Source organism: Pelobates fuscus, chromosome 8 (genome assembly GCF_036172605.1).
Source record: "Pelobates fuscus isolate aPelFus1 chromosome 8, aPelFus1.pri, whole genome shotgun sequence".
Classification (NCBI taxonomy): Eukaryota; Metazoa; Chordata; class Amphibia; order Anura; family Pelobatidae; genus Pelobates; species Pelobates fuscus.
Window position 1 is genome coordinate 10,077,597 of NC_086324.1, and position 25,885 is coordinate 10,103,481.

The following is a 25,885-nucleotide window of genomic DNA, read 5'->3' on the forward strand; positions in this document are numbered from 1 at the left end:
ACTGAGCAGGGCCCTCAATCCCTCTGTTCCTGTGTCACTATACCCCACTCCCTCTAGCATGTAAACTCACTGAGCATGGCCCTCAATCCCTCTGTTGCTGTGTCACTATACCCCACTCCCTCTAGCATGTAAACTCACTAAGCAGGCCCTCAATCCCTCTGTTCCTGTGTCACTATACCCCACTCCCTCTAGCATGTAAACTCACTGAGCATGGCCCTCAATCCCTCTGTTGCTGTGTCACTATACCCCACTCCCTCTAACATGTAAGCTCACTGAGAAGGCCCTCAATCCCTTTGTTACTGTGTCACTATACCCCACTCCCTCTAACATGTGAACTCACTGAGCAGGGCCCTCAATCTCTCTGTTACTTTGTCACTATACCCCACTCCCTCTAACATGTAAGCTCATTGATCAGGGCTCTCAATCCCTCTGTTACTGTGTCACTATACCCCACTCCCTCTAACATGTAAGCTCATTGAGCAGGGCCCTCAATCCCTCTATTAATGTGTCACTATACCCCACTCCCTCTAACATGTAAACTCACTGAGCAGGGCCCTCAATCCCTCTGTTACTGTGTCACTATACCCCACTCCCTCTAACATGTAAACTCACTGAGCAGGCCCTCAATTTCTCTGTTACTGTGTCACTATACCTCACTCCCTCTAACATGTAAACTCACTGAGCAGGCCCTCAATCCCTCTATTAATGTGTCACTATACCCCACTCCCTCTAACATGTAAACTCACTGAGCAGGGCCCTCAATCCCTCTGTTACTGTGTCACTATAGCCCACTCCCTCTAACATGTAAACTCACTGAGCAGGGCCCTCAATCTCTCTGTTACTGTCACTATACCCCACTCCTTCTAGCATGTAAGCTCATTGAGCAGGGCCCTCAATCCCTCTGTTACTGTGTCACTATACCCCACTCCCTCTAGCACGTAAACTCACTGAGCAGGGCCTCAATCTCTCTGTTACTGTGTCACTATACCCCACTCCCTCTAGCATGTAAGCTCATTGAGCAGGGTAGCCCCTCTGTTCCTGTGCGTCCAACTTGTCTGGTTAGTCCACCTATTGCACAGCGCTACAGAACTTGTTGGCGGTCTTTATAATACTACTACTAATAATAATTGTTTTATTAAAATGTAGCTGTTTCTGTTAGAACCTCAAATCAGGGAAACACTTCACATCCAAGACAGTGAATGAGCAGAATAAAACAGCATTGCTTTGGAAACATAGCTCTTTCCCTTATCTCTATGCAGTGGAGATATTTCACGGAGCACCATCCAGATCACATGTTTGGTTGTGGACCAGCTGAGTAATGACTTTTGACAATCGCAGAAAGTACACATTACTAATAGACCATGCTTTGCCGACTTCAAATGAGATCAACAATTCATTTTCTGAGGGTCTACAAGGAGAGAGAGCCATATGTTGCCTGTGGCTGAAACAGACTGCTGCATCCTGGCATCAAAATCGCATCATACCCTTCAGGAACCAGAACAGAAGTGTTTTTTTTTATTGCTGCAGATGGAGATGTGGTCTTTCAGAAGCTGATTTTACCATGGCTAAAAATGAACTTTTAGTGTGTCCAATATTCTATTAAAATGGATGGGGTTAAGTACACTTGTGAATTAACAGATAGAGTCTGGTTGTTTACCAATCATGTTATTATTATATTGAATATTACATTTTTTATAGTTTCTTTTTTTTCTTGGCTTGTTAATCCTGGGTTTAGGAATCTATCAAACTAGTTATAAAGAAACACTTACATAAAATTGAATCCTTTAATGATCTTCCAAATACGAGCACAGTGACCTTTAGTGACCTTTTCCCCCCAAATAATAATTCTAAACATGCTATGATAAGGAGTGGTATTTTGGTCTTTGAAAAGCACGTTTTCAAATTTGCTTAACTGTTAAAGAATGTTATTCGAGATTTATAAAAGTTATTTGTAAATATTTTGTTACAAACCACTGTGTGTGATTCTCCTTTAACAGTTTCTGTGCTGAACCTATAAAGAACAAGTCTCAAATCTTGGTGGATTTAGGCCATGTCGATATTGTGACTTAACACTTGCTGTCTCCAAACATGAAAAAAATTATTGCAGTACATTTCCAAATTATTAATTAATGTTTTTGTTTTTTTTCCCCACAGATAGTCCAGGTCTTGATTCAGAAGTTTCCAAAGCAAATGCCCTGGGATTCATTGGGTGTTTGTCCTCAGTCCAGTACAACCACTTAGCTCCATTGAAAGCGGCGTTGCGTCACGCGAGCATCGCTCCTGTCACAGTGATAGGGACCCTGTCTGAATACGGCTGTGGATCGATCACTGACATTGATTTTAATACGGTCACAACAACACATTCAGCTTCAGGTAACTTACAAACAAATGACTCATTCCCAGCTACATCTCAAATGCAACATTGCCATTCATTGACTATATTTACAATATTCAAAAGAAAATCACTTGAAAATGGTAAGGTTTTTACATTTCTAGTCATTCAGGGTGAATTCACAATGAAACAAACGTTCAGGTCAGCTCTAGAAGCAACAGAGCTAAATGTATTTAATTAAGAATGCTATAGGACATACTAGTCCATTTTCTGTGAATTATACAATATTAATCTAGTTTGACATATTTTCACTAACGTCCGGCATCTTTCTGATTTTTGTTATTTGGAAATGGTTTGTTTCGTAATATTTTAAAAATACGCTAAATTAGTATTGAAAGATGAATGAAAAATATAATTAAACAGAAGTAATCAGATTAGCTGGTTATTGATCTGCACCTATCTGGGATCTTTTTTCTGGGATTATAACACTCATACATTAAATATCAGAAAATATAGGTCATCATGTTGACATAAATCCATCTCTTATCTTCATAAATCCCCATAAGGGTTAGCTGAGAGAGAAATAACTTCTGACATGAAGTAAATATAAATGACTAACTAGGCTGCAGAGGATTATGATAGAAGTTTATACAATTAAAAGAACATTTATATTACCTTTATATTACTAAAAGGGTGGAACTGTTAATAAATGAAAGGTTTATATGCTAAACTTTGCCAACTAATAATGATCCAAAAATCACAAAACGTAGATTCTTAATGTTAGAAAAAGAAAGTATGTATAGTATCTCAATGCTGGGCATCGAGTCTCCCCAACAGTGACTTCAGAATCTGCTAATAAAAGAACCATCACTAGCGCCATGTATGGAAAACTACGGACTATACTGCTGGTGGCTCCTGTTAACGATGCATGACCTTTGGATAATCTCTAAAACATTCCTGTGAGGTTAAATTAAATGGCCTTTAACACACAAGTCAACTATAGACAATAAGTTTCTGCGATAATTTCATCAACCACTAGAAATGTTTATTAGGCTTGGTTATATCCATAAACCATCAGCTCTTCCTAAATACAGGAAGTAGGCAGTGACTAGGGGTACTTTGCTTTTGAATATTTATAAATCATCATTGTTCCAGTGATCTTGAGGACCGATAAATCTTTTACACATTACATCCAATCAGTGAATTTGTAAATATGTTGCTAATTCTAAGCATGGCACAGCCCCCACGGAAACCATTGGATTGGTCCTGCTGATCCCATTGTTTTTTTCTGGTAATGGCTCCAAATTTAGAAATGAATCCCACTGTTCTGTTCATGACACTTTTTGTTATCTTATTATATTTCAGGATTGGGGGGTAGAATTATTTTATTTTATTTTGTGAATTTATCTTACAAATGTTTGATGGTGTGACACAAATGGGAACAAATTGATTGATGATATGTTAATGAATTTATGTATTTAGTAACTGATATAATTCAGAACTTCTCAATAGCTTTTACAGACACATTCCTAAAACTAAACATATTGACATATCCGACATCTAACAGTATTGGCATTAACAATGTCTTTCTCACAAAATACTACAAGAAGCACGATTAATAACATACAAGAGGATTAACAAGTAGGAGGGAGAAATATTTTGCTTGGGAATAGAGCAGGCAGGGAACGTGTAGAGGTTACTTTGTGAAAGACACATAATTATGCATGAATAGGCTGTACATCAGTAATTTAACTGACAGATATAAATCTTGCAAATAGCATGCGAGGATGCATTGCAATAATGAGGCATGGGAAGGAGCAAAGCAATAAGGATGTGAACACAGTGATTAATCTCATCTGTTTGCTGATATGTGTGATTCTATCAGAAGAGGAACTAGTATAGTTATCAGTCAGGAATTATTATAATCAGTTGTATTCGATAGCAACAAAGTCACTCACATTAAATGGAACAGAACGCTAACGCAACTCTGGAGGTGGAGCCAAGCTGCTAATAATAAAACAAGCTTATTCACACATTATATCTTGGTGCTTTAAAATACTACTCCTTCTAGTTACATAGTTACATAGATAGCTGAAAAGAGACTTGCGTCCATCAAGTTCAGCCTTCCTCACATTTGTTTTTTGCTGTTGATCCAAAAGGCAAAAAAAAACAAACCCCAGTTTGAAGCACAATTTTGCAACAAGCTAGGACAAAAAATTCCTTCTTGACCCCAGAATGGCAGTCAGATTTATCCTTGAATCAAGCAGTTATTACCCTACATTAAAAGATTATATCCTTGAATATTCTGTCTTTGCAAGTATGCATCTAGTAGCTGTTTGAACATCTGTATGGACTCTGATAAAACCACTTATTCAGGCAGAGAATTCCACATCCTGATTGTTCTTACAGTAAAAAAAACATTTCCTTTGCCTTAGACGAAATCTAGTAATACCATCCTTAAAATTAATGAATAATACTACATGAGTTAACATTAGGAAATAATTGCACAGTTAAAAACAAAATATACTTTCCAGGATCAATACATTATTCAGCCTTAATTAATTATCAGTCATATAGCAAGTTTTCCAGGGAAATTAGTCAAAGCTAGCAGTAATATAGAAAGGGTAGTAGATACCCGGAATAACCTTCCAGTGGAAACAGTAAAGGCTAACAGTGATATAGAAAGGGTAGCAGATACCTGGAATAGCCTTCCATCTATCTGATATAGAAAGGGTAGTAGATACCTGGAATAGCCTTCCAGTGGAAACAGTAACAGTGATATAGAAAGGGTAGTAGATACCTGGAATAGCCGTCCAGTGGGAGCAGTAACAGTAATATAGAAAGGGTAGTAGATACCTGGAATAGCCTTCCAGTGGAAACAGTAACAGTGATATAGAAAGTGTAGTAGATACCTGGAATAGCCTTCCAGTGGGAGCGGTAACAGTGATATAGAGAGGGTAGTAGATACCTGGAATAGCCTTCCAGTGGAAACAGTAAAGGCTAACAGTGATATAGAAAGGGCACTAGGTACATGGAATAGCCTTCCATCTATCTGATATAGAAAGGGTAGTTGATACCTTGAATAGCCTTCCACCTATAGGATATATAAAGTGTAGTAGAAACCAGGAATAGCTTTCCATCTATCTGATATAGAAAGGGTAGTAGATACCTGGAAAAGCCTTCCAATGAAAGCAGTACGGCTAGCCATAATATAAAAAGGGTAGTAGATACATGGAATAGCCTTCCATTGGATGTAATAAAGACTAAATGTGATATAGAAATAATATACATATTGGCTGGACAGCTAGGCAATGCTAGGGTTGTAAGGGAATGGAATAATGCTTAGGGTGTGTTTACAGCTATCTGAAAGAAATTAATCAAATAAATCTGAGAATTATTTATGAGGTGAATAAATGCCATTTGGATCCTAAACACAGTCACAGTTTTTTTATTTTTTTTCGTCTACCTTTCTACTTCTGTAGGGATAAAACAAGGAATTACGTATTATAAAACAAGCACGTATGCAATAATTATTATACTAGAATTCTAATAAAGCTCGTGAATACATTTTAATTATTATTCTCTGCAAGGACACTTTACATTTTACAGTGAATTCATTTAGACGTGTCTTAGCATCAGCCGTTAATTAATAAAGTGTGATTATTTTTTTCTGACCATTTTTATGACCTAGATCCCTTTGGAAAAGCTGATGACCATGAACCACTGACAAATGCTGTAAAGAGTGATTCAGCTGTCATAGGAGGTAACACAATCTATATACGTATAAATGAATAAAGAAATATGTAACCTACATGTGTACACTCTTTTGGGCAGGACCCTCTTAACCTACTAGTACCATATGTCATTCACATTTTGTTTGAATGAAATGTTTGTCACATTTACTTATTGTACAGCTTTATATATTATACACTGATCAGACAAAACATTAAAACCACCTGCCTAATATTGTGTAGGTCCCCTCTTGCTGCCAACAGAGCTTTTAATTTGTCAAGGCATGGACTCAACAAGACCTATATCTTGTGGTCTGACATCAAGACTTTAGCAGCAGATCCTTTAATTCCTGCAAGTTGCAAGGTGGGGCCTCCATGGATCGTGTTTGTTGTTCTAGCACATCCCACAGATTCTCATTTGGATTGACATCTGAGGAATTTGGATGCCAAGGCAACACCCTGAACTCTTTGTCATGTTCCTCAATCTATGCATTATCTTGCTGAAAGAGGCTACTTCCATCAGGGAATACCATTGCCACAAATGGTGCACGTAGTCTGCAACAACCTTTAGATCCACATGAATGCCAGGACCCAAGATTTGCCCAGAGCATAACATTACTTCCACCAGACTGCCTTCTTCCCATACTTCATCATCTTTTCTCAGGGTAAACAACAAACAAGCACCAGACCATCCACCTGCTCTAAAAGAAAATTTGATTCATCAACCCAGGCAACCACCTTCCATTCCTCCATGGTCCAGTTCTGACACTCACATACTCATTGCAGGCACTCTGACAGGGATCATCATGGGCACTCTGCTAGTCTGTGGCTATGCAGCCCCATATACAGCAAACTATGATGCACTGTATGTTTTGACACCTTTCTATCTAGACCAGCATCAGGTTTTTTCAGCAATTTGAGCTGCAGTAGCTCTTTTGTGTGATCTAACCAAACAGGTTAGCCTTCACTCCGCACGGGAATCAATGAGTCTTGGGTGCTTATGACCATGTTGCCATTTTACTGGTTGTGTTTCCTTGCATATGTTTTGGCAATTACCAACCACTGCATATGGAAACACCCCAAAAGACTTGCCATTTTGGAGATGCTCTGACCCAGTCATTTAGCCACCACTATCTGGCTATTGTCAGTGGCTTGCACCATTTTTTTCCTGCTTTCAACACATTAAATTTAAGAACTAACTATTCATTTGCTGCCTAATATATTGTACCCCTTAGCAGGTGCCATTGTAACAATATAATCAATCACTTTATTGGTCATTGTTTATAATGTTGTGGCTGATCAGTTTATAATTGTATTAGAAATTGTAATTGTTTTAAGAGCTTACCCCTTAAATCCACTTTCAAAAATATGCCTAACCTATTTGTCTACGGCGAATGTCGGACCACACTTTACAGGATTTTTCAAATAATACATTTTATTAAGTTTTAATTTTTTCCTGTTGCATTGAAAAAAGCCAAAACTCTCTATTTAACCAGGTAATGGAGCTATAGAAAATTTGTTTCCTCTTCCTGATTTTAAATGTTGTAACAAAAGCCTTAACTGTCACACAAAAATTCATTTGGTATATTATGGAACATGTTGACTGATACATTTACAATTGTAAAGTTGTAAATGCCACTATGGTGGAGAGTAGATTGTGCTTGTGCAAACCCTTAACAATTCTAAATAAACATAGAACAAAATAATATTTGTACTTTTCTTAAAATATGTTTTTATCTTTTGAAATGGACTTAGATTAAGCTCTCTATATTTTATTTGATATTCTATTTTTTTTAATCATTTTTCTTTTCACGAGTAGGCCACTGTTTACTCGCCAATACGGTACACTATAAAAAAAAAAATCTATGAATCAGTATTTTTTTCATATTCATTTGGAGGTTTTAATTATCACTTTAACCTTTCTTGTGCCATTTTATTACAGTATTTTCAGATTTTTGTTGAATTGCTTCACTTAGAATGTCATTCGTGATCAGTCTACAGTGTCGGTTTCATTTAAAATCCCAAACACCCTTATATATCTCTTTAATTGCCTTTGTTCTAAGGCAGACATTTTCAGAACAGCTTATCTTTCTTTGTAGCCTAGTCCTGACAAGCAATCTATCATCGCGGTCTTCTTGAGTTGTAACCTTTTGATCTACTCATTGTTGTACTGAGGAAACCTTAACTATGTGCACTATATCAATCCTCTAGCATGTCAGCACCCACAGCCTTGATGGAGGGTTCTAGGTTCCTCACCTTCTTCTGGTTATATCAGAAATCACTGAAAATAAAAAAAAGATACATTGTATATTATTATTCTGATGGCTATGTAGTTATGGTTTTGAATGACATGTCTACGGCCGTGATAGCGCACTTTGCAAATGCAAATGTTTGTCCATGCCTACAATTTCATTTTGTCATCAGAAAACACATTGGTTTAAACGTATTCAATCTTCCATCTTTAAAACAGTCTAATGTACTTAAAGCATTGGGGTTTATCCAGTAGCTGAATTGTATCCAATTGAAATTTAGATGGCAACATGTATGTACAAATAGCTGGCTTGATAACTGTACCCCTCTGCTATTGTCCCAATTGATCTATTTTAGCCCACATCTAGCCATTCACAACTAAGTTTGCTACAGTTTGGAGTTTGGCGAACAAACTCAGCAATCTTCAATCTGTTATCGGCTAATTTGCAGCTGTCTGCTGCTGGAGTTGCTATTTCAACCTTTTAATGACAGTGACGTATAAAAAATGCATTTTCTAGGGCTTTGGGTAGTGATGTCGCGAACATAAACATTTTCGTTCGCGAATGGCGAACGCGAACTTTCGCAAGTGTTCGCGAACGGGTGAACCGGGCGAATTGCCATAGACTTCAATAGGCAGGCGAATTTTAAAACCCACAGGGACTCTTTCTGGCCACAATAGTGATGGAAAAGTTGTTTCAAGGGGACTAACACCTGGACTGTGGCATGCCGGAGGGGGATCCATGGCAAAACTCCCATGGAAAATTACATAGTTGATGCAGAGTCTGATTTTAAAAGGGCATAAATCACCTAACATTCCTAAATTGTTTGGAATAATGTGCTTTAAAACATCAGGTATGATGTATCGATCAGGTAGTGTAAGGGTTATGCCCACTTCACAGTGACAGACCAAACTCCCCGTTTAATGCACCGCAAACAACCGCAAACAGTCCATTTGCACAACCTCAAACTCCCCATATGCACATGGTTGGATACCAAGCTAGCCATGTCCCGTTCCTTGTCCTCACTGATGTCATTGAAGGTCTTTTCCTCCACCCAGCCACGTACAACACCAAGGGTCCCCGAAAGGTGACAACAAGCCCCCTGTATTTTTTTTTTTTAAATGTACACTACTGTTACACCAGATATGAGTTGCACTGGTGTGACACTGTGCCCTGGCAGGCTCTGAAACGCACACGTGTGAAGGAAACTGACTGCTATTATATTAAAAAAAATACTTTTTAAATGCAAGCTATTGTGACACCAGATATGAGTGGTGGCACTGGGCAAGTGGACACAGTATACGCTGTGAGCCTGACACACACGCTGGAAGGCAGGCAACTGCAATTAGATTACACAGGAAAAAAAAAGCAGACTGATGTTCTAGCCCTAAAAAGGGCTTTTTGGGGTGCTGTCCTTACAGCAGAGATCAGATGAGTCCTTCAGGACTGTAGTGGACACTGAATACTCTAGCCTAGCTATTGATTTCCCTATTAAATCAGCAGCAGCTACACTGTCCCTCCTCTCACTAAGGATGCAACTTCTGGGGGGCAGGGCCTCGCTGTCATGGAGGAAAGACGCACTTTGTGTGAGCTCCCTCAATATCTCACTTTAAGCAGCTATCAACAAGCGAATTTCACCCCAGAAGGGGATGACCCAGCAATGTTGCTCCTACCTGACCGACCCGACATGCTTAATAGCAGTCAGCAACTCGACAGAGTCTTACTTACCTCCGCGTGGCAAGTGTGGCCTGGTGCTCACCGGGCAGGAGAGACGGCCGATCTCCCGATCCTGGGATGCCCAGGAGCAGCTACTTCCCGGCAGGAGCTCCGTTACCCCCCCTCGGACCGGTGGAGGTTATCCCGGTCCACCCCTGAGAGGCTGTCTGGAGCTAATGGACGCACAGAGCACAGTCGCCCATGTTGACATACTCATCTGCGACTCTCCCAATTTGGCGGCAGCCGCGTGTCCTCCTGGTACCAGCAAAGCATGGCAGGATATTGAGTCTAAGCTGGACAGACTCTTTAATCAATTTTGGAAGCAAATAACAAACAGGAAGCCCCAACAAGCTCCACCACAGCCCCAACAAGCTCCACCACAGCTAAGCGAAGCAGTCCCCATTAAAATCCACCAACGCAAAAGGCGTCGAAGACGGGACCGGAGGCACAAACAGAAATGCAGAGCCTGCCCCACGTCAAGCACTCGCCTCCACCTTAAGCCACCACAATCCCGCACCGGACATGAAGCACCACCGGGACAGATCCGACCACACGATAAAACAAGCTTCCACCACCTCAAGCCGCGAACCCAGCACTCAGCCAGAGACTTGCCTTTGTTTTTCCAGATATCAGGGACTCCCAGGGTCTGCACCTGGCGCCCAGAAGGGATCGGATGAGCACAAGCAGTAAACAGCAGCCTGCCAAGCATGTCCCACTATAGCCGATCCTCCACACCATGCCATTGATCACATGAACTGCTCTCTACACATTAACTAATCGTAAAGTAGCAAGCGTTTAAACATGTCATTATTTCACCTCCTAAAGAGTTTATTGTCGTAGTTCCTTACATGCCTTTACCTTAACCGTTCATGTATTATGTTATTCACTAGTCTCATCTCATGGGGCGACTCATACTTGATTTATAACTAGTGGTGGAGCTGCTGATATAAATACACAGTTGATAACGTGCAAGCTACACCATAGGGGGCAGACCAAACATCGCATATGTTCGCCATCCGTGGCGAACCAGGAACTATTCGCCAGCGAACCTTTCGGGACATCACTAGCTTTGGGTTAATGTTCACCAAATACAGTCCTGTAATATACATTTATCATCTTCTTTTCAATTCCCATCGCCATCATTACTGACATCACAGTGAATTCCCTGAGAACTCATATATCCTGTTGCATTTGGATTATAATTCTCTGGGGATCAGATTAGAGCTGGCAACCTCCTCGTAGATTCACACTAATTACAAAATGATAATTAGACTGTGCCTCAGTGCTGACAGTCTCTCTGTGCTAACAGTCTTCCTGCCATGACAGTCACTCTGTGCTGATAGTTTCTCTGTTCTAACAGTCTGTCTGTCCTGACACTCTATCTATGCTGACTGTCAGCATGCCCTAACAGTCTCTCTGTGCTGAATGTCAACCTTTTTTGACAGTCTCTCTATGCTGACAGTCTATCTGTACTGACAGTCTATCTATGCTAACATTCTTCCTATCATGACAGTCTCTCTGTGCTGATAGTTTCTCCATCAGCACAGAGAGACTTTCGGAACAGACTGACAGTCAGCACAGAGAGAGTGTCATGACAGGCAAACAGCCTATTTGCACTAATAATTTATCTGTCATGACTGTCTCTCTGTGCTGTCAGAGAGACTGAAAGCACTGAGAGACTGTCAGCACAGAGAGTTGTACTGCTTCATTCAAAATAAGGACCTATTTGTCCAACATTTATATGCTTGCTATGCATATGATATATTTTTATAACAATAGTAAATAATAAGCACTATAATATGTGTGTGTGTGTGTGTGTATAAATATATAATACAATTTGCCTGTTTTACATTTAACCACCGTGAAAAGATCTGTAGTCTGTCAGAAACGAGTAATGTGTGCTGAAGGCTAAGACAGAAGATATAGAAAATAAAACTTTGACAATTTAAATTAACACAGCATTCTGATTGATTGATTGATTGATTGATTGATTGATTGATTGATTGATTGATTGATTATATCCAGTCAATAAGAATACAACTAAATCTCAAATCAAGTTCACAGAAAATGAGCAAACAAGAATATGCTAAAGGAACTTCCTCACTTCTACTACAAAATGTGTAGAACAAAAAAATGAAAAAAAGAGAGGAAACAGCAAATAGTTTAAAATACTTTCTTTTTACTTCTCTAAACAGATACATTCTTAACCAAAATTCAAGTTAAAGTGTTACTGTCTCTTTGTCAGATAAACATACTGAGTAAATCTGCCTCTTGATTTAAAAATGATGTGATCTCAATACTGCAGTTTACTCTGATAAACATTCTCTGGGCTCCTGCTTTGTGCTGTTGAAACCATGACCTTGACTCGGTGCCATTTTATTTGTTTTCTCAACAGGTGTCATCGCAGTGACCATATTTATCATATTTTGCATCATGGCGATAATGATAAAGATTATCTATCAACACAAGGAGACCCATCGTAAATCTCACTCCAAGGAGAAAGAATTTCACAGCAGCCTCGAGCGCTCCTATCGGAATGAGATGGACTTGCAGAACGCAGTCAGCGAGTGTAAAAAGGAATATTTTATCTAATAGACTTTATTTTTATTCTATAAATAATTATTATTTTTTGCTCTTTTTAGCCAGTTCTTTACAGCCTTTTGCTCTGGAAAGAAATTGCACAGCACAAGAGTGAGCGGCAGATTTTTTTTTTTTCATGGAGCCTCCTTCTTGTGAAATTCCTTACAAATCATTTTGGTTGATTAGGATGCCTCCCCTCTGGTTAGAACAGAACTGGGGCACCCACCCACATGCATGGTTTTAAATCCAACTTGTATGGTTTCATTTCTACACTTTTCTAAGAATGTGCCTCTCAGCCATTACTTTTTTTAATCTTGTTTTCTGTTAGAAGAACTTGATATCGTTATCCATTTTTTTAAAGTAAAGAAGGCATTATATATTCTTACTCTAAGGGTTATTCCATAAACTGGCAGTTGTTGAGGGTTAACAAGGAAATTCCGATTTTAGGTAAAAATAGCTGGCTGTGAAAACATTCCTGAGTTTAGAAATTTTACTAATCATCTATTTTCCTTAAACTTTCTATTTTCTTGTAAATTCTCCAGTTTAACGATAACTCTACCTGCGATGTCACTTAACGTCCACTACTTGTAATTGTATCATCTATTTCAGAACATTGGGGGCAAATTTAAGTATTACTTAAAGGAATATGTAACAAGTTCTAAAGATGGGACAATCGGCATGACCTTCTATATGTTTTCATGGTGACTTCACCTTCTTTCCTACTTTTTTGTTTGTAACATTTTATAAATCACCCTGTGTGTTCCCTTAGGTAATGTTGTACTTTAAGCAACATGATAATTACATCTCAGCATAGTGGTTGTGGTACAAAGAGGGTAACTTGACCACTGCACTCTCATTCAATAGTCAGTGCCCATGCTTGAGGAAATTGATATATTTCATGATAGGAATTTTGATGGGTGAGCAATAGCTACCAGGGGAGCCCTGTTTTTTATCACAGCCATGCAAAATTGGAACATCTCCCATATTGTCTTTACACCATAACATCAACAATATGATGTAGTAGTTATGATGCTTAAAGTATCTTGTTAAAACCTCTGCTAGCCACATGTAATTGTGATTCAGATACAATATGTGAAAATGAAAGATTTTAGAGTGAAGGAAACAGACTGGGCACATTTGTCCATCCTGAAGCTAGTAGGTCTTATTTTCATTGAACACTTTACGAGTAATTCATATAGGACGTGTCAGATTCTCAAACGTGTCTGTAAAATGGAGTCCTTAGATGGTCATTCAGTTTCAAGAAGGGCTTTTGCTTGATTCGTAATAGGTTTTGTGCAATAACATAAGCTTTACTTGTGCTTTCCTTTCAATTTGACTCAACATACTCTCAGGTTTAACCAGATCTGCAGTTCATTAATATATGCTATGGTTATTCAGCTTAATAGGACTTGTTTGGTTGACCTTGGAATGATGAATGGCTGACCCTGCATCCCAAAGAAGGAAGTTCTACAATCTGTCCATGTACAAACTGAGCTATCTCAGCTATCACTGGTGTTCGAATAGATAATAATTGAGGAATGTTTAATGGGAATTCATATTAAAACTATTTTACAGCCAGAGCTATTGGAAGCAGAAAGATAACAATTAAAGACATACTTTTTTTTCTGTTTTATACAGATGCTATGTGGCATAACATTTCACATTTTGTAGTTTTTATATCCCAGTTATGAGTGACAGGTAAAAAAAAAAAACAAATAAAACCATTAATCCTATTCAACCCCTCATAATATAATAATTTAAACAAAATTGACAATAGACAGTAATGCAAAACTTTGTTTGAAGTGATTTATCCAAATAAAATTCCTGGTAACATATAGTGGACCTGATAGATTCCAAATCAACCTCAGCAATTTGTTTGTAAAGAAACCATATTGTCCGAATCAAAATCCTTGTAGTCGACCAAATGAATTGGTTCATCTGGAAAGTGTACACAGTTGGTTCATGTACAATCAAGTTTAAACATTCGGGTGCGTATTAAAAGGATTTTGATTTGGATTGTTATACGTTTAAAGCAAATGTCATACCAGGCTGTTCTAGACAATAATGTTAATGTTTACCATTCTAGACATAACTGCCTAGCTTAAACCTACCCTGTTCTCTACTCTCTAAAAATGTGCTTTTTCTGCAAATGTCTTACCAATGCTTGTTTATCGTGTATTACTCTAAGATGGCTTACTAATGCTGTTGTGACATTGTGAGCAAACCTGTACGCATGCAAAAGCACAACAAAAATAAAGAATTATATAAAAGGATTTTGATTTGGATGGTTCAGTTCATTTATGAAGGAACCAAATATTTACACTTCTGCTCCACAGATAAAACTAAGGCAAAAAGACTCAGAATCACTTTCTTCAATGATTACCAGGAATTTTAATTGGACAAATCGCTTACATTTTTTTTTTTTGTCATATGTCTAATTGACAGTGATGTGATCTCTGTATAACCCAAAGAGAAGGAATAACCCATTATATAAGACATGGCTGTTTTTGGAAGGAGAATTAATGTATATACAGCAATTAAAGTTTAGTATACCATTAAAAAAATAAACTGCTATCACAATAGGTTTAAAAGTATTTAGTTTTATAGGTAAAATACAGATTTATATGAGAGATCTGTACAGCTACGGTCATATTTGTAAATCCTCATTTCTGGGGGAAAAAAAAAAAGGAAAAAGCTATTCATAATAATTATTCGTAGCCACCCATCAGCTTCTATTTGCTTGTTTGAGTAGTTTTATTCATTTTTTGTTATGATTGAAACTGTGAAAATTCTATATAGTAGTTTCTAGGATATAGTAGACACACACATACTCTCTCTCTCTCATATATATATTTATACAGTGGGGGTCAAAATTCAGAGTATGATTTGAGGAGTCAATCATTTTTTTTATTAGTGAACCAATTTCAATGACATTACATACAATGAATGCTTAACACATTGAGATTTGTTTGATTAGGTACAGAATATGACATGTTTTAAATTAGCTCCATTTGCTGCCTCGCAAAATTGAGCTCTTTCAATTGCATTGTTCATAACATTAGTTAATATTTGAGGCTCTAGTGCTTGAATTTCTACATGGATATTCTCCTTGAGCTTCTCAAGTGTACACAGTTGGTTCACGTACACCCGCTCCTTCAGATATCCTCACAAGAAAGTAATTGGGAGCTTAGAGGTAGGGTGAATGGAGCAGACAATTAATCTTGGAATTTCTTGAAATTATCCACACTCTGAACAGTTGTCTCAGGAGAATCATTGTGGCCCTGGCTGTATGGGCAGTACCCCTACCTTGTTGAAGCAAAACAGGACGGTTCTCTTTTTGTGTCAAAATAATGGCTTTTTAAAAATACAATTCCATAATTTTGAGTTGTTCTTCCATTGTGAAATTACCCATTATGAATCTCCCAAGACCCAAGTTATAATATGTACTTGCAACAAAACTACTGAACTACTAAGTTATTTACCTGTTAAATCCTACTCTGTATTTTGGCCCACTATATATATATGTTGTATATATATATATATATATATATATATATATATATATATATATATATATATATATATATATATTGTAGTTATCTATTTGCTTCATATAAAAAGAAAGGGGGGTTGAAGATTGAAAGTGAATCATAGCTATGTCTATGCCTGGATTCTGTTGATGCCCCTTTAAAAGCAGCTGAACTGCTGCAATTGAGGTCATCATACGGTTATGCTTCAACCAGTCACAGCAAACAGGAGTAGATGTAAAAGCAACATTGATACATTAAATTCTATATTATTCATTATATATTTGTACATTTAGTAATATATTTATATTTTGGCATTCTTGAGTAATTTAATTTTTGTCTTCCCAGGAGAACTCAGCTAAATTATATCATGGTAATTTAAAACATTCTACTGAATGAATGCAAACTATAAAACAACTTATGTGGCTTGGAATTAAAAAAAATATATATACACAGATATTTCATTGTATTTTTTTATAATAATTCTAAATTAAAATCAACAGTTTATATATAACGGCCATTTTCTTGTCATTTTCCTTATCATGTGACAAGTTAGAATTAATCTGGCCTAGAGAAAAAATGTCTGGGACAAAATACACCTAAGAAATTATTATAGATAAAGTTTTGATGGTTAAAGGTATTTCAGATTATTTTTATAATACTATATTTAGTTATAAAAAGTTATAGTTGAGTTTCGCGACTGAAAAAAAAATACTTTTTCATTTTGCAAAATTGTAGAATGATTTCTGATGGACTGATTGTATTTTAAAGTTGCTGCTTGAAATCATTTCTTACAGTTTTGCTCTATGTCAGAAAAAAGGAAATTTAATGAATGTGACAGCAAAGTATAATGAATATACTACTGATTGTCAGGATCGGGACAGGGATCCAACACGCAGAGTACAAACAGGTACAGGGTACGTATACCGGTCCTTAGAATGGCCGGGCTAACGTACAGAGAGTAGAGAGAATGGTCAGAGACAAGCCGAGGTCGAGGGAACGAGAAGACAGGTAAGCGAGGAACAAGCCGGGTCAAGGATAACGGAAGTAAACAGAGTAAGGAAACAAGCCGGGTCGAAACCAAAAGGAAAACTGAGAAACACCAGAGCACTGTGTGACTAGACAGGCTAGAACCACGACAGGGCAATGAGCAACAGGGCGAAGTATGTTTAAATACCCTGGCTAGAGAGGATAGACACGCCTCCGACGAAACCTGATTAGTCTGTCTCGGACTGAGTGACAGGTCGTTCCGGATTGGCGTGATGACGTCGGCCTCCGGGCACCATGCTACAAAAGGAAGAGACTCCCTCGCGGCCGGCGTTTGTGTGACCGGGTCGACCGCGAGGAACAGAGGAAACATGGCGTCCGGACGGATGAACGTCTAAGTCTCTACCTCTCTCGGAGGTAGAGACTTCAGGTACCCTGACAGTACCCCCCCCCTCAGATACGCCCACCGGGCGGAAGGAACCGGGACGAGATGGAAAGCGAGAGTGATACGCCCTGCGGAGACGAGGAGCATGAACATCCTCCTGAGGTACCCAACTCCTCTCCTCAGGACCGTATCCCTTCCAATCGACCAGATATTGTACTTTCCCCCGGGAGATACGAGAATCAATAATAGAGTTAACCTCATACTCCTCCTGACCCTCCACCTGAACAGGACAAGGAGGGGCTGTTGTGGAGGAGAACCTGTTACAAATAAGGGGTTTCAGCAACGACACATGAAACGAGTTAGGGATGCGTAAGGTATCAGGAAGAGCTAGACGATACGCAACTGGATTGATACGAGACAACACCCTGTAAGGTCCAATATAACGGGGAGCGAACTTCATGGAGGGCACCTTTAAACGGATGTTCCTCGTGCTCAACCATACCCTATCACCCGGGACAAAGAGCGGAGCCGCCCTTCTACGTTTATCAGCATGTTTCTTAACCAGCATAGAATTGTGCGTAAGGATTTGCCGAGTTTGATCCCACAACTTCCTCAGATTAGCAACATGAACATCAACCGACGGCACCCCCTGGGAAGGAGAAGCCGAAGGAAGAATAGACGGGTGAAAGCCATAATTCATGAAGAAGGGGCTTGAATGAGTAGAATCGCAAACGAGATTGTTGTGTGCAAACTCTGCCCAAGGAATCAAACCGACCCAATCATCCTGGTGTTCGGAAACAAAACATCGCAAATATTGTTCAATTTTCTGGTTGGTACGTTCAGCAGCTCCATTAGACTGAGGGTGATAGGCAGAAGAAAAGTTCAATTTGATACCAAGTTGCGAACAGAAGGACCTCCAAAAACGGGAAATAAATTGGGAACCTCTGTCAGACACAATTTGAGAAGGTATCCCATGTAGGCGAAAAATCTCCCTAGCGAATATCTCGGCCAATTCGGGAGAAGATGGAAGTTTAGGCAGAGGAATGAAGTGTGCCATCTTAGTGAATCTGTCAACCACGGTGAGGATAACAGTCTGTTTTTTAGAGATAGGTAGATCGACAATAAAGTCCATGGCCAAGCAGGACCATGGCTTCTCTGGAACTTCTAAGGGGTGCAGGAATCCACAAGGAAGCGTATGAGGTTGTTTGGTCTTAGTACAAACCTCACATGCAGCGATGAAATCCTTAGTATCCCTACGTAAAGCAGGCCACCAGAAATCCTTAGAGATCAACGCAAAAGTCTTGCGAATACCAGGATGTCCCGCCATCTTGCTGTTATGGAAACACTGCAACAGTTCCAGTTGAAGAGCAGGAGGAACGAAATGTCGACCCACAGGAGTCTGACTAGGTGCTAAATGTTGTAGCTTAACGATCTCGGCCAGTAACGGAGAATGAATCCTGAGATTCGTATTAGCAACAATATTGCATTTCGGAACTATAGAGGAAAGAACCGGCTCAGGTACAGTAGAAGGTTCATACTGGCGGGATAAGGCATCGGCTTTAGAATTTTTTGAACCAGGTCTATAAGTCAGCACATAGTTGAAGTGAGTCAGGAATAAGGACCAACGAGCCTGCCTAGAGGACAGACGCTTAGCCTCCCCAATGTAGGACAAGTTCTTGTGGTCCGTCAGGATAGTAATAGGGTGTAAGGTTCCCTCTAATAAATGTCTCCATTCCTTTAAGGCTTTAATGACTGCTAAGAGTTCTCTGTCGCCGATGTCATATCTGCTCTCAGGACCCGAAAGTTTCCTAGAAAAAAAACCACATGGGTGCAATGGTTTATCTACCCCCAATCTTTGTGACAGAACCGCCCCAACTCCTGTCTCAGAGGCATCGACCTCGAGCAGGAACGGTAAGGTCGTATCCGGATGGACTAGTATTGGAGCAGAAGCAAAAAGTTCTTTGAGACTCTTGAAAGCAGCTAGAGCCTCAGTAGACCATGTCTTAGTATCCGCCCCTTGTTTGGTCATATTGGTGATGGGCGCAATAATAGACGAGTAGCCCTTAATGAAGCGTCTATAATAATTAGAGAAGCCAATAAATCTCTGAATAGCTTTGAGTCCCTGAGGCAATGGCCAATCTAAAATAGACTGGAGTTTGTCAGGATCCATCTTAAAGCCCTCCCCAGAAATCACGTATCCAAGAAAGTCTATCTGGGTCTGGTCAAAACTGCATTTCTCAAGTTTACAGTACAAACCATGTTGTAAAAGTTTGTGTAATACCTGTCTGACTTGTCGATGGTGGGTCTCAATCTCTTTAGAGTGTATGAGTATGTCATCCAGGTAGACAATAACACAATCATGTTGAAATTCCCTAAGAACTTCGTTAATCAAATCTTGGAAAACTGCAGGTGCGTTACAGAGACCAAAAGGCATGACCGTATACTCATAATGACCATAGCGGGTATTAAACGCTGTCTTCCACTCATGGTCTTGCTGAATTCTCACCAAGTTGTACGCCCCTCTGAGGTCCAACTTGGTGAAAATCTTAGAGCCCTTTAACCGATCAAAGAGTTCTGTAATCAGGGGGATAGGATAGGCATTCCTGATGGTTATTTTATTCAACCCTCGATAATCGATACAAGGTCTGAGTGACCCATCCTTCTTCTTAACAAAAAAGAACCCAGCCCCGGCAGGAGATGAGGATCTCCTGATAAATCCCTTCTCTAAATTCTCCTGAATATACTCCTCTAAAACAGCATTCTCTTTAGTGGATAGAGGGTATACATTGCCCCTAGGAGGCATGGTACCAGGTAATAGGTTAATTTTACAATCAAAGGACCTGTGTGGAGGTAAAGTATCAGCGTTCTTTTTATCGAATACTGCCTTTAAGTCCATGTACAAAGGAGGTATCTGTCTCTCTTTAGGTTGGGTAGTAGTGTCAGGTGTGTAAATTACAGCCAAAGGGGATACCTTCTGTAAACACCTCTCCTGACAACCCTGACCCCACGAGAGTATCTCCCCTAACTCCCAATCGATAGTAGGGTTATGTCTCTTTAACCATGGATACCCCAGGACTATGGGAACGGAAGGGGACGAAATAAGCATAAGAGATATACTCTCCTCGTGTAAGATACCAACAGACAGGCTCATGGATATAGTCTCACGAGTAATAACAGGCTCGAGTAGTGGTCTACCATCAATGGCCTCAACGGCCAAGGGGGTCTCTCTTAACTGGGAAGGAATAGTGTGCTTAGTGGCAAAGGTTTGATCGATAAAATTCTCAGCAGCGCCGGAATCTATCAATGCCACGGTCTTAAGTACTTCCTTCTTCCATGTTAAAGAAACTGGTAGTAAAAGCCTGTGATTTTTGTAATTATGCGTAGAGGACAAAATAGAAACACCCAAGGCCTGTCCTCTAGAGAAACTTAGGTGCGGGCGTTTCCCGAGCGAACAGGACAATTCAGGCGTAAATGACCTCTGACTCCACAATACATACACAATCCCTCCCTTCTCCTGTACAGTCTCTCCTCTTCTGAGAGATGAGTATTGCCTATCTGCATAGGTTCAGGAATCGGTGAGGTATTGGACTCAGGACTTAGAAATGCGGGTGCTAATTTAAAGGCAGGTCTTAGGTTCCTCTCTCGAGTGTTCTGTCTTTCTCTTATACGTTCATCAATACGAGAAATGAACGAAATTAAGTCCTCTAAATTCTCTGGTAGCTCCCTAGTAGCAATTTCGTCAAGGATAACATCTGATAACCCGTTCAAGAATACATCCATATAAGCCTGTTCATTCCACTTAACTTCTGACGCCAGAGACCTGAACTCTAGTGCATAATCCACTAATGTTCGGTTCTCCTGTCTCAGGCGCAACAGTAATCTGGCTGCATTGACCTTTCTACCAGGGGGGTCAAAAGTTCTTCTAAAAGCAGCTACAAAGGCAGTATAATTGTATACCAACGGGTTATCGTTCTCCCATAATGGGTTAGCCCATCTCAGAGCTTTCTCAATGAGTAAGGTGATAATAAACCCAACCTTTGCCCTATCGGTAGGATAGGAGCGAGGTTGCAATTCAAAGTGAATGCTGATCTGGTTTAAAAAACCACGACACTTCTCAGGTGACCCACCATAACGTACAGGTGGAGTAACACGGGAAGAGGCACCTACAGTAGCTACCTCTAGGCCTGAACCTACAGAGGAAATAGGGGTAGGACGCGTCTCCTCTGGAGGATTATTAGCACGAGACAACAATGCCTGTAGTGCTAAGGCCATTTGGTCCATTCTGTGTTCCATGGCGTCAAACCTGGAATCAGAGGAACCAACCTGACTGTTTGTACCTGCAGGATCCATTGGCCCTGTCGTAATGTCAGGATCGGGACAGGGATCCAACACGCAGAGTACAAACAGGTACAGGGTACGTATACCGGTCCTTAGAATGGCCGGGCTAACGTACAGAGAGTAGAGAGAATGGTCAGAGACAAGCCGAGGTCGAGGGAACGAGAAGACAGGTAAGCGAGGAACAAGCCGGGTCAAGGATAACGGAAGTAAACAGAGTAAGGAAACAAGCCGGGTCGAAACCAAAAGGAAAACTGAGAAACACCAGAGCACTGTGTGACTAGACAGGCTAGAACCACGACAGGGCAATGAGCAACAGGGCGAAGTATGTTTAAATACCCTGGCTAGAGAGGATAGACACGCCTCCGACGAAACCTGATTAGTCTGTCTCGGACTGAGTGACAGGTCGTTCCGGATTGGCGTGATGACGTCGGCCTCCGGGCACCATGCTACAAAAGGAAGAGACTCCCTCGCGGCCGGCGTTTGTGTGACCGGGTCGACCGCGAGGAACAGAGGAAACATGGCGTCCGGACGGATGAACGTCTAAGTCTCTACCTCTCTCGGAGGTAGAGACTTCAGGTACCCTGACACTGATGTATTTTTGGAATTTACCCCATAATGTGGTTAGAATACCTTTAAACACTTCGCATCGGCACTTGTGTATGCACAATTTGCATAATTTCAAAATAAATGTGTTCATTGCAAATAAATTTCATTTGCAAATTATATCTACTATAAATACTGAAAGTCAAAGCTCAGTGGCACCAGTAGCCTCCAATCTATGACTTTCTTCACATAGCTGAACACTAACTCTCTGTTAGCTCTCTCAGTGCAGCTCCAGCAGTGGAGGGGGGTCTGCAGCCTGATCTCCATGTCTAAGCTGCTGCTGTCCAGGGAGGGTGATCAGGGGGCCCATGAGTTCCATCTCCCCTGCCTGCCTATATACACATAGAGCACAAAGGGGGATGATACATGATATTACATCCTCTCTGCTCTGCGTGAAACACAGCAAGAGAGAAGCCAGGTAGACACTGAAGATACAAAGCCACCATCACACAGAACAATTGGAGGGTGGCTGAAGGGGTAATGAAAGCTGAGGAAGGTTTTGCTACAATCAAAACAAGCAGGAACCTGTGGGAAGACTGAACAAAGAAATACAGTCTAATCACATACAATCTACCCCCCTCCATACACTCATGCTTTCATATCACTCTTTTCCCTCCCCCCGAACACAGTCACCCATTCACATTAACAGAACCCCTCTCCCCGGACACACACAGTCAGGTCACCCTGTCACATCACTTCCTCTCCCCCCATACAGCTGGTCAGCTTGTCACATTACTCCATCACTCTACACAGTTACCCTGTCATCCTGCTACATCACCACCCTTAGTGAAGTATTAAAGTGGATGAGGTAAAAAGTTAGAAAAGGAAAAATAGTAAGAATTAGAAATGTGTTTTATCCATTTTCTCTCTGTGGCCATTTACATATGTTAAAAAGAGAACAAATCTACAAAAAGGCCTGCAAATATTTATCACATCTATTTATTTATAAATTACTATGGTGGGTGTGTGAAATTACTTTTTAACAAAATTTCTACTTTTTATGTTTTACAATCAAAATGCCAAATGTTCCCAAAAGTACAAACAAATTATACAGAATTACATAATTTTCCAAATTTCTCAATATTGTCAGGAAATAAGTTTATCAGACATTTTATGAGAATTTCCTTTTCTCACACTAGTAAATAGATTTTACTGACTATCAGCAACAGATTTCACCTGATCAACATTAACCCCATACTAAATGTACTGCCATAAGTAGATCACAGGAGATGAGTAATGAGATTTAACACTTTAATATTCCTATTTTTATATGCTTTTATTCTAAATGTAAAAAAAAATATTTTGATGAATTAGACAGATTAAATTAAATAACATTCTACTTATAGATAATTTGAGTTACCATGAAACAGTTTTTTTTTGTAGATCAGAATTCCGAGGTTCACTCAGGAATTGTTGTATCTCTTCCTCCATTAAAATACCTGTAATACAGAAGCTTCAATCTTTGGCTGCTTTAAACTTACTGATTATATTTAAAGAGGTTTATATGATGGTGAAGATTTTAACAAGTTTAAGTGCACAGCACATACACGCAATGCTAAGTCTTTCAACAGTGATAGAATTAGATGGCAATCCATTGATTCACCAGAACTGAAGTTTTACATTTTTAAAATGCCCTATGGCTGATTCCAGGGTTATATTCTCCAATGTATGCCTATTTCCAACTGAGATATCAAAGCTGCATTTCAGTTTAAAGCTGATTTTATTGTACTGCTCTGATGCAATGAGCTTATAACGTCTCAGTTCGTGAAATACTGAATAGTTCATGGGGTTGTCTAGAAAGTAGGTTTATCTTACTTTTATCATGTGTCATTAAATAGACGGCTAATTTCTTCACCAGATCTAATCATTCCTATGGCATGGTCAGATACACTTGTGGTCTGAGTGCACATATTGAGGACAATATAGGAAAATAGGGGTGTTTAAATGATCATTTTATGCACCGTGTGCTTACTGCTTAGCTAAAATTAAGATGTGAAAAATATGTATTTAAAAAAAAAATATATTAGTATTTTGAAGAATATAATACTGAATGCAAGTGATCAGCTAGTTTATAACTTTTACAAAAGTAATAAAACAAGTATTCAATGACTTAGATATACATAATGGAAAAGTGAAACAAAATCCAACCTCAGAAAAGTTTTGGGAAATTCGAAGTTAAATAATTTGGAAAAGGCTATATATATATATATATATATACAGAAAGATTCATCATTAAGTAGTAAGTTAATATGAGATAATGTGTGTACTTTAGCAAAGGATGGACATTTGCAATGTATTCAGATTTAATAAATGTATACTTTTTTTAACGGAACACTATAGCGTGAGAACTACAAACCTGCATTCCAAACGTGGGCTTCACGGGTCACAATGTGCATTTAGCAAAGCTAAATGTACAGTGCAATCTTTTTTTTAAACTTTTTCTCTCCTGAAATACTTATTTTAGAGAGAAAATATGTTTGAGAAGATAAGTATACATCTTAAATAATGCACTGTGCTTGTGTAAATCCTGTTAAAGATCAAAAGAGGGTTCATATCACAGAACACTTTTCTTTTTTTTTAAATATTTAGTTTGTGAAGCATGATAATATATTAAGCCAGACATTTATACATTTTATATAAAAGCAATAGATTGGAGATATGGCTTGGTTTTTCTTCTCATTTGGTATACTTAAGGGATTCATTAATCATGTTTGTGGCAATTTTTTTTAGAATATTGTAAACATATGCAGTGAAAATTAGAAGATTATTCTTGCCTCTAGTTCCTCCATATGGATAATGTTAATTAGGTATGCAACCCACTCAGATTTTATACAGGGGTACATTGGAGCAGTGGTCTTAAATACAGTATTGAAAAAAAAAATGTTTAAGTGGACTCTTCCCTAAATGTGTATTATGTATAAATTGTAGTCATTACAACAGCCCTACTATTAAAAAAATACACATTCCTCTTAATTCCCTTTTTTCAACACATGAATATATTAGGACACTTCTGGGGGAAGAGATATGTGATGTTCTAACAAAACTATCATATTATTAGGAGTGTATAAAGTATATGTTTAAAAGCTAAAATTTGATTCAAACCCAATATTTTAAGCATTCAACAAATATATATGTTCTAGAGCAATTAATCCCGAAACTATAGTCTTAAAAATTGTGTTACTATTTAAGAAAGACATTTGTCAGCACACTTGGTACTCACATGCTTATGGTATGACTGTTTTGAAGAAAATCTATCAGATTGTAATCCCTCCACCGGAAAATATTTATAATTCTGGCAATTACCCGAAGCGCTAAATCTCTTGATGTTTAATATATTCAAGTCCTGCTGGTTAATCTACCTACCCCAGAGTTGTAGGTTGATATCTTTGCAGAAATCAGAGTTTCATCATTCCAAGGTCGTCACACTCAGTATCACT

The 25,885-nt window shown here is 39.1% G+C and overlaps 1 protein-coding gene across 1 annotated transcript in view; it reads left to right on the forward strand.

Annotated features, from left to right (window-relative positions):
• CNTNAP5 (contactin associated protein family member 5) overlaps nt 1-12,620 on the forward strand; it is a 355,606-nt gene extending 342,986 nt beyond the window's left edge. The window contains exons 22-24 of the mRNA XM_063429233.1: nt 2,155-2,373; nt 6,024-6,095; nt 12,424-12,620. Coding sequence (XP_063285303.1) covers nt 2,155-2,373; nt 6,024-6,095; nt 12,424-12,620 — 488 coding nt within the window. The remainder of the gene's footprint in view (nt 1-2,154; nt 2,374-6,023; nt 6,096-12,423) is intronic.
• Nucleotides 12,621-25,885: the final 13,265 nt, after the last annotated feature.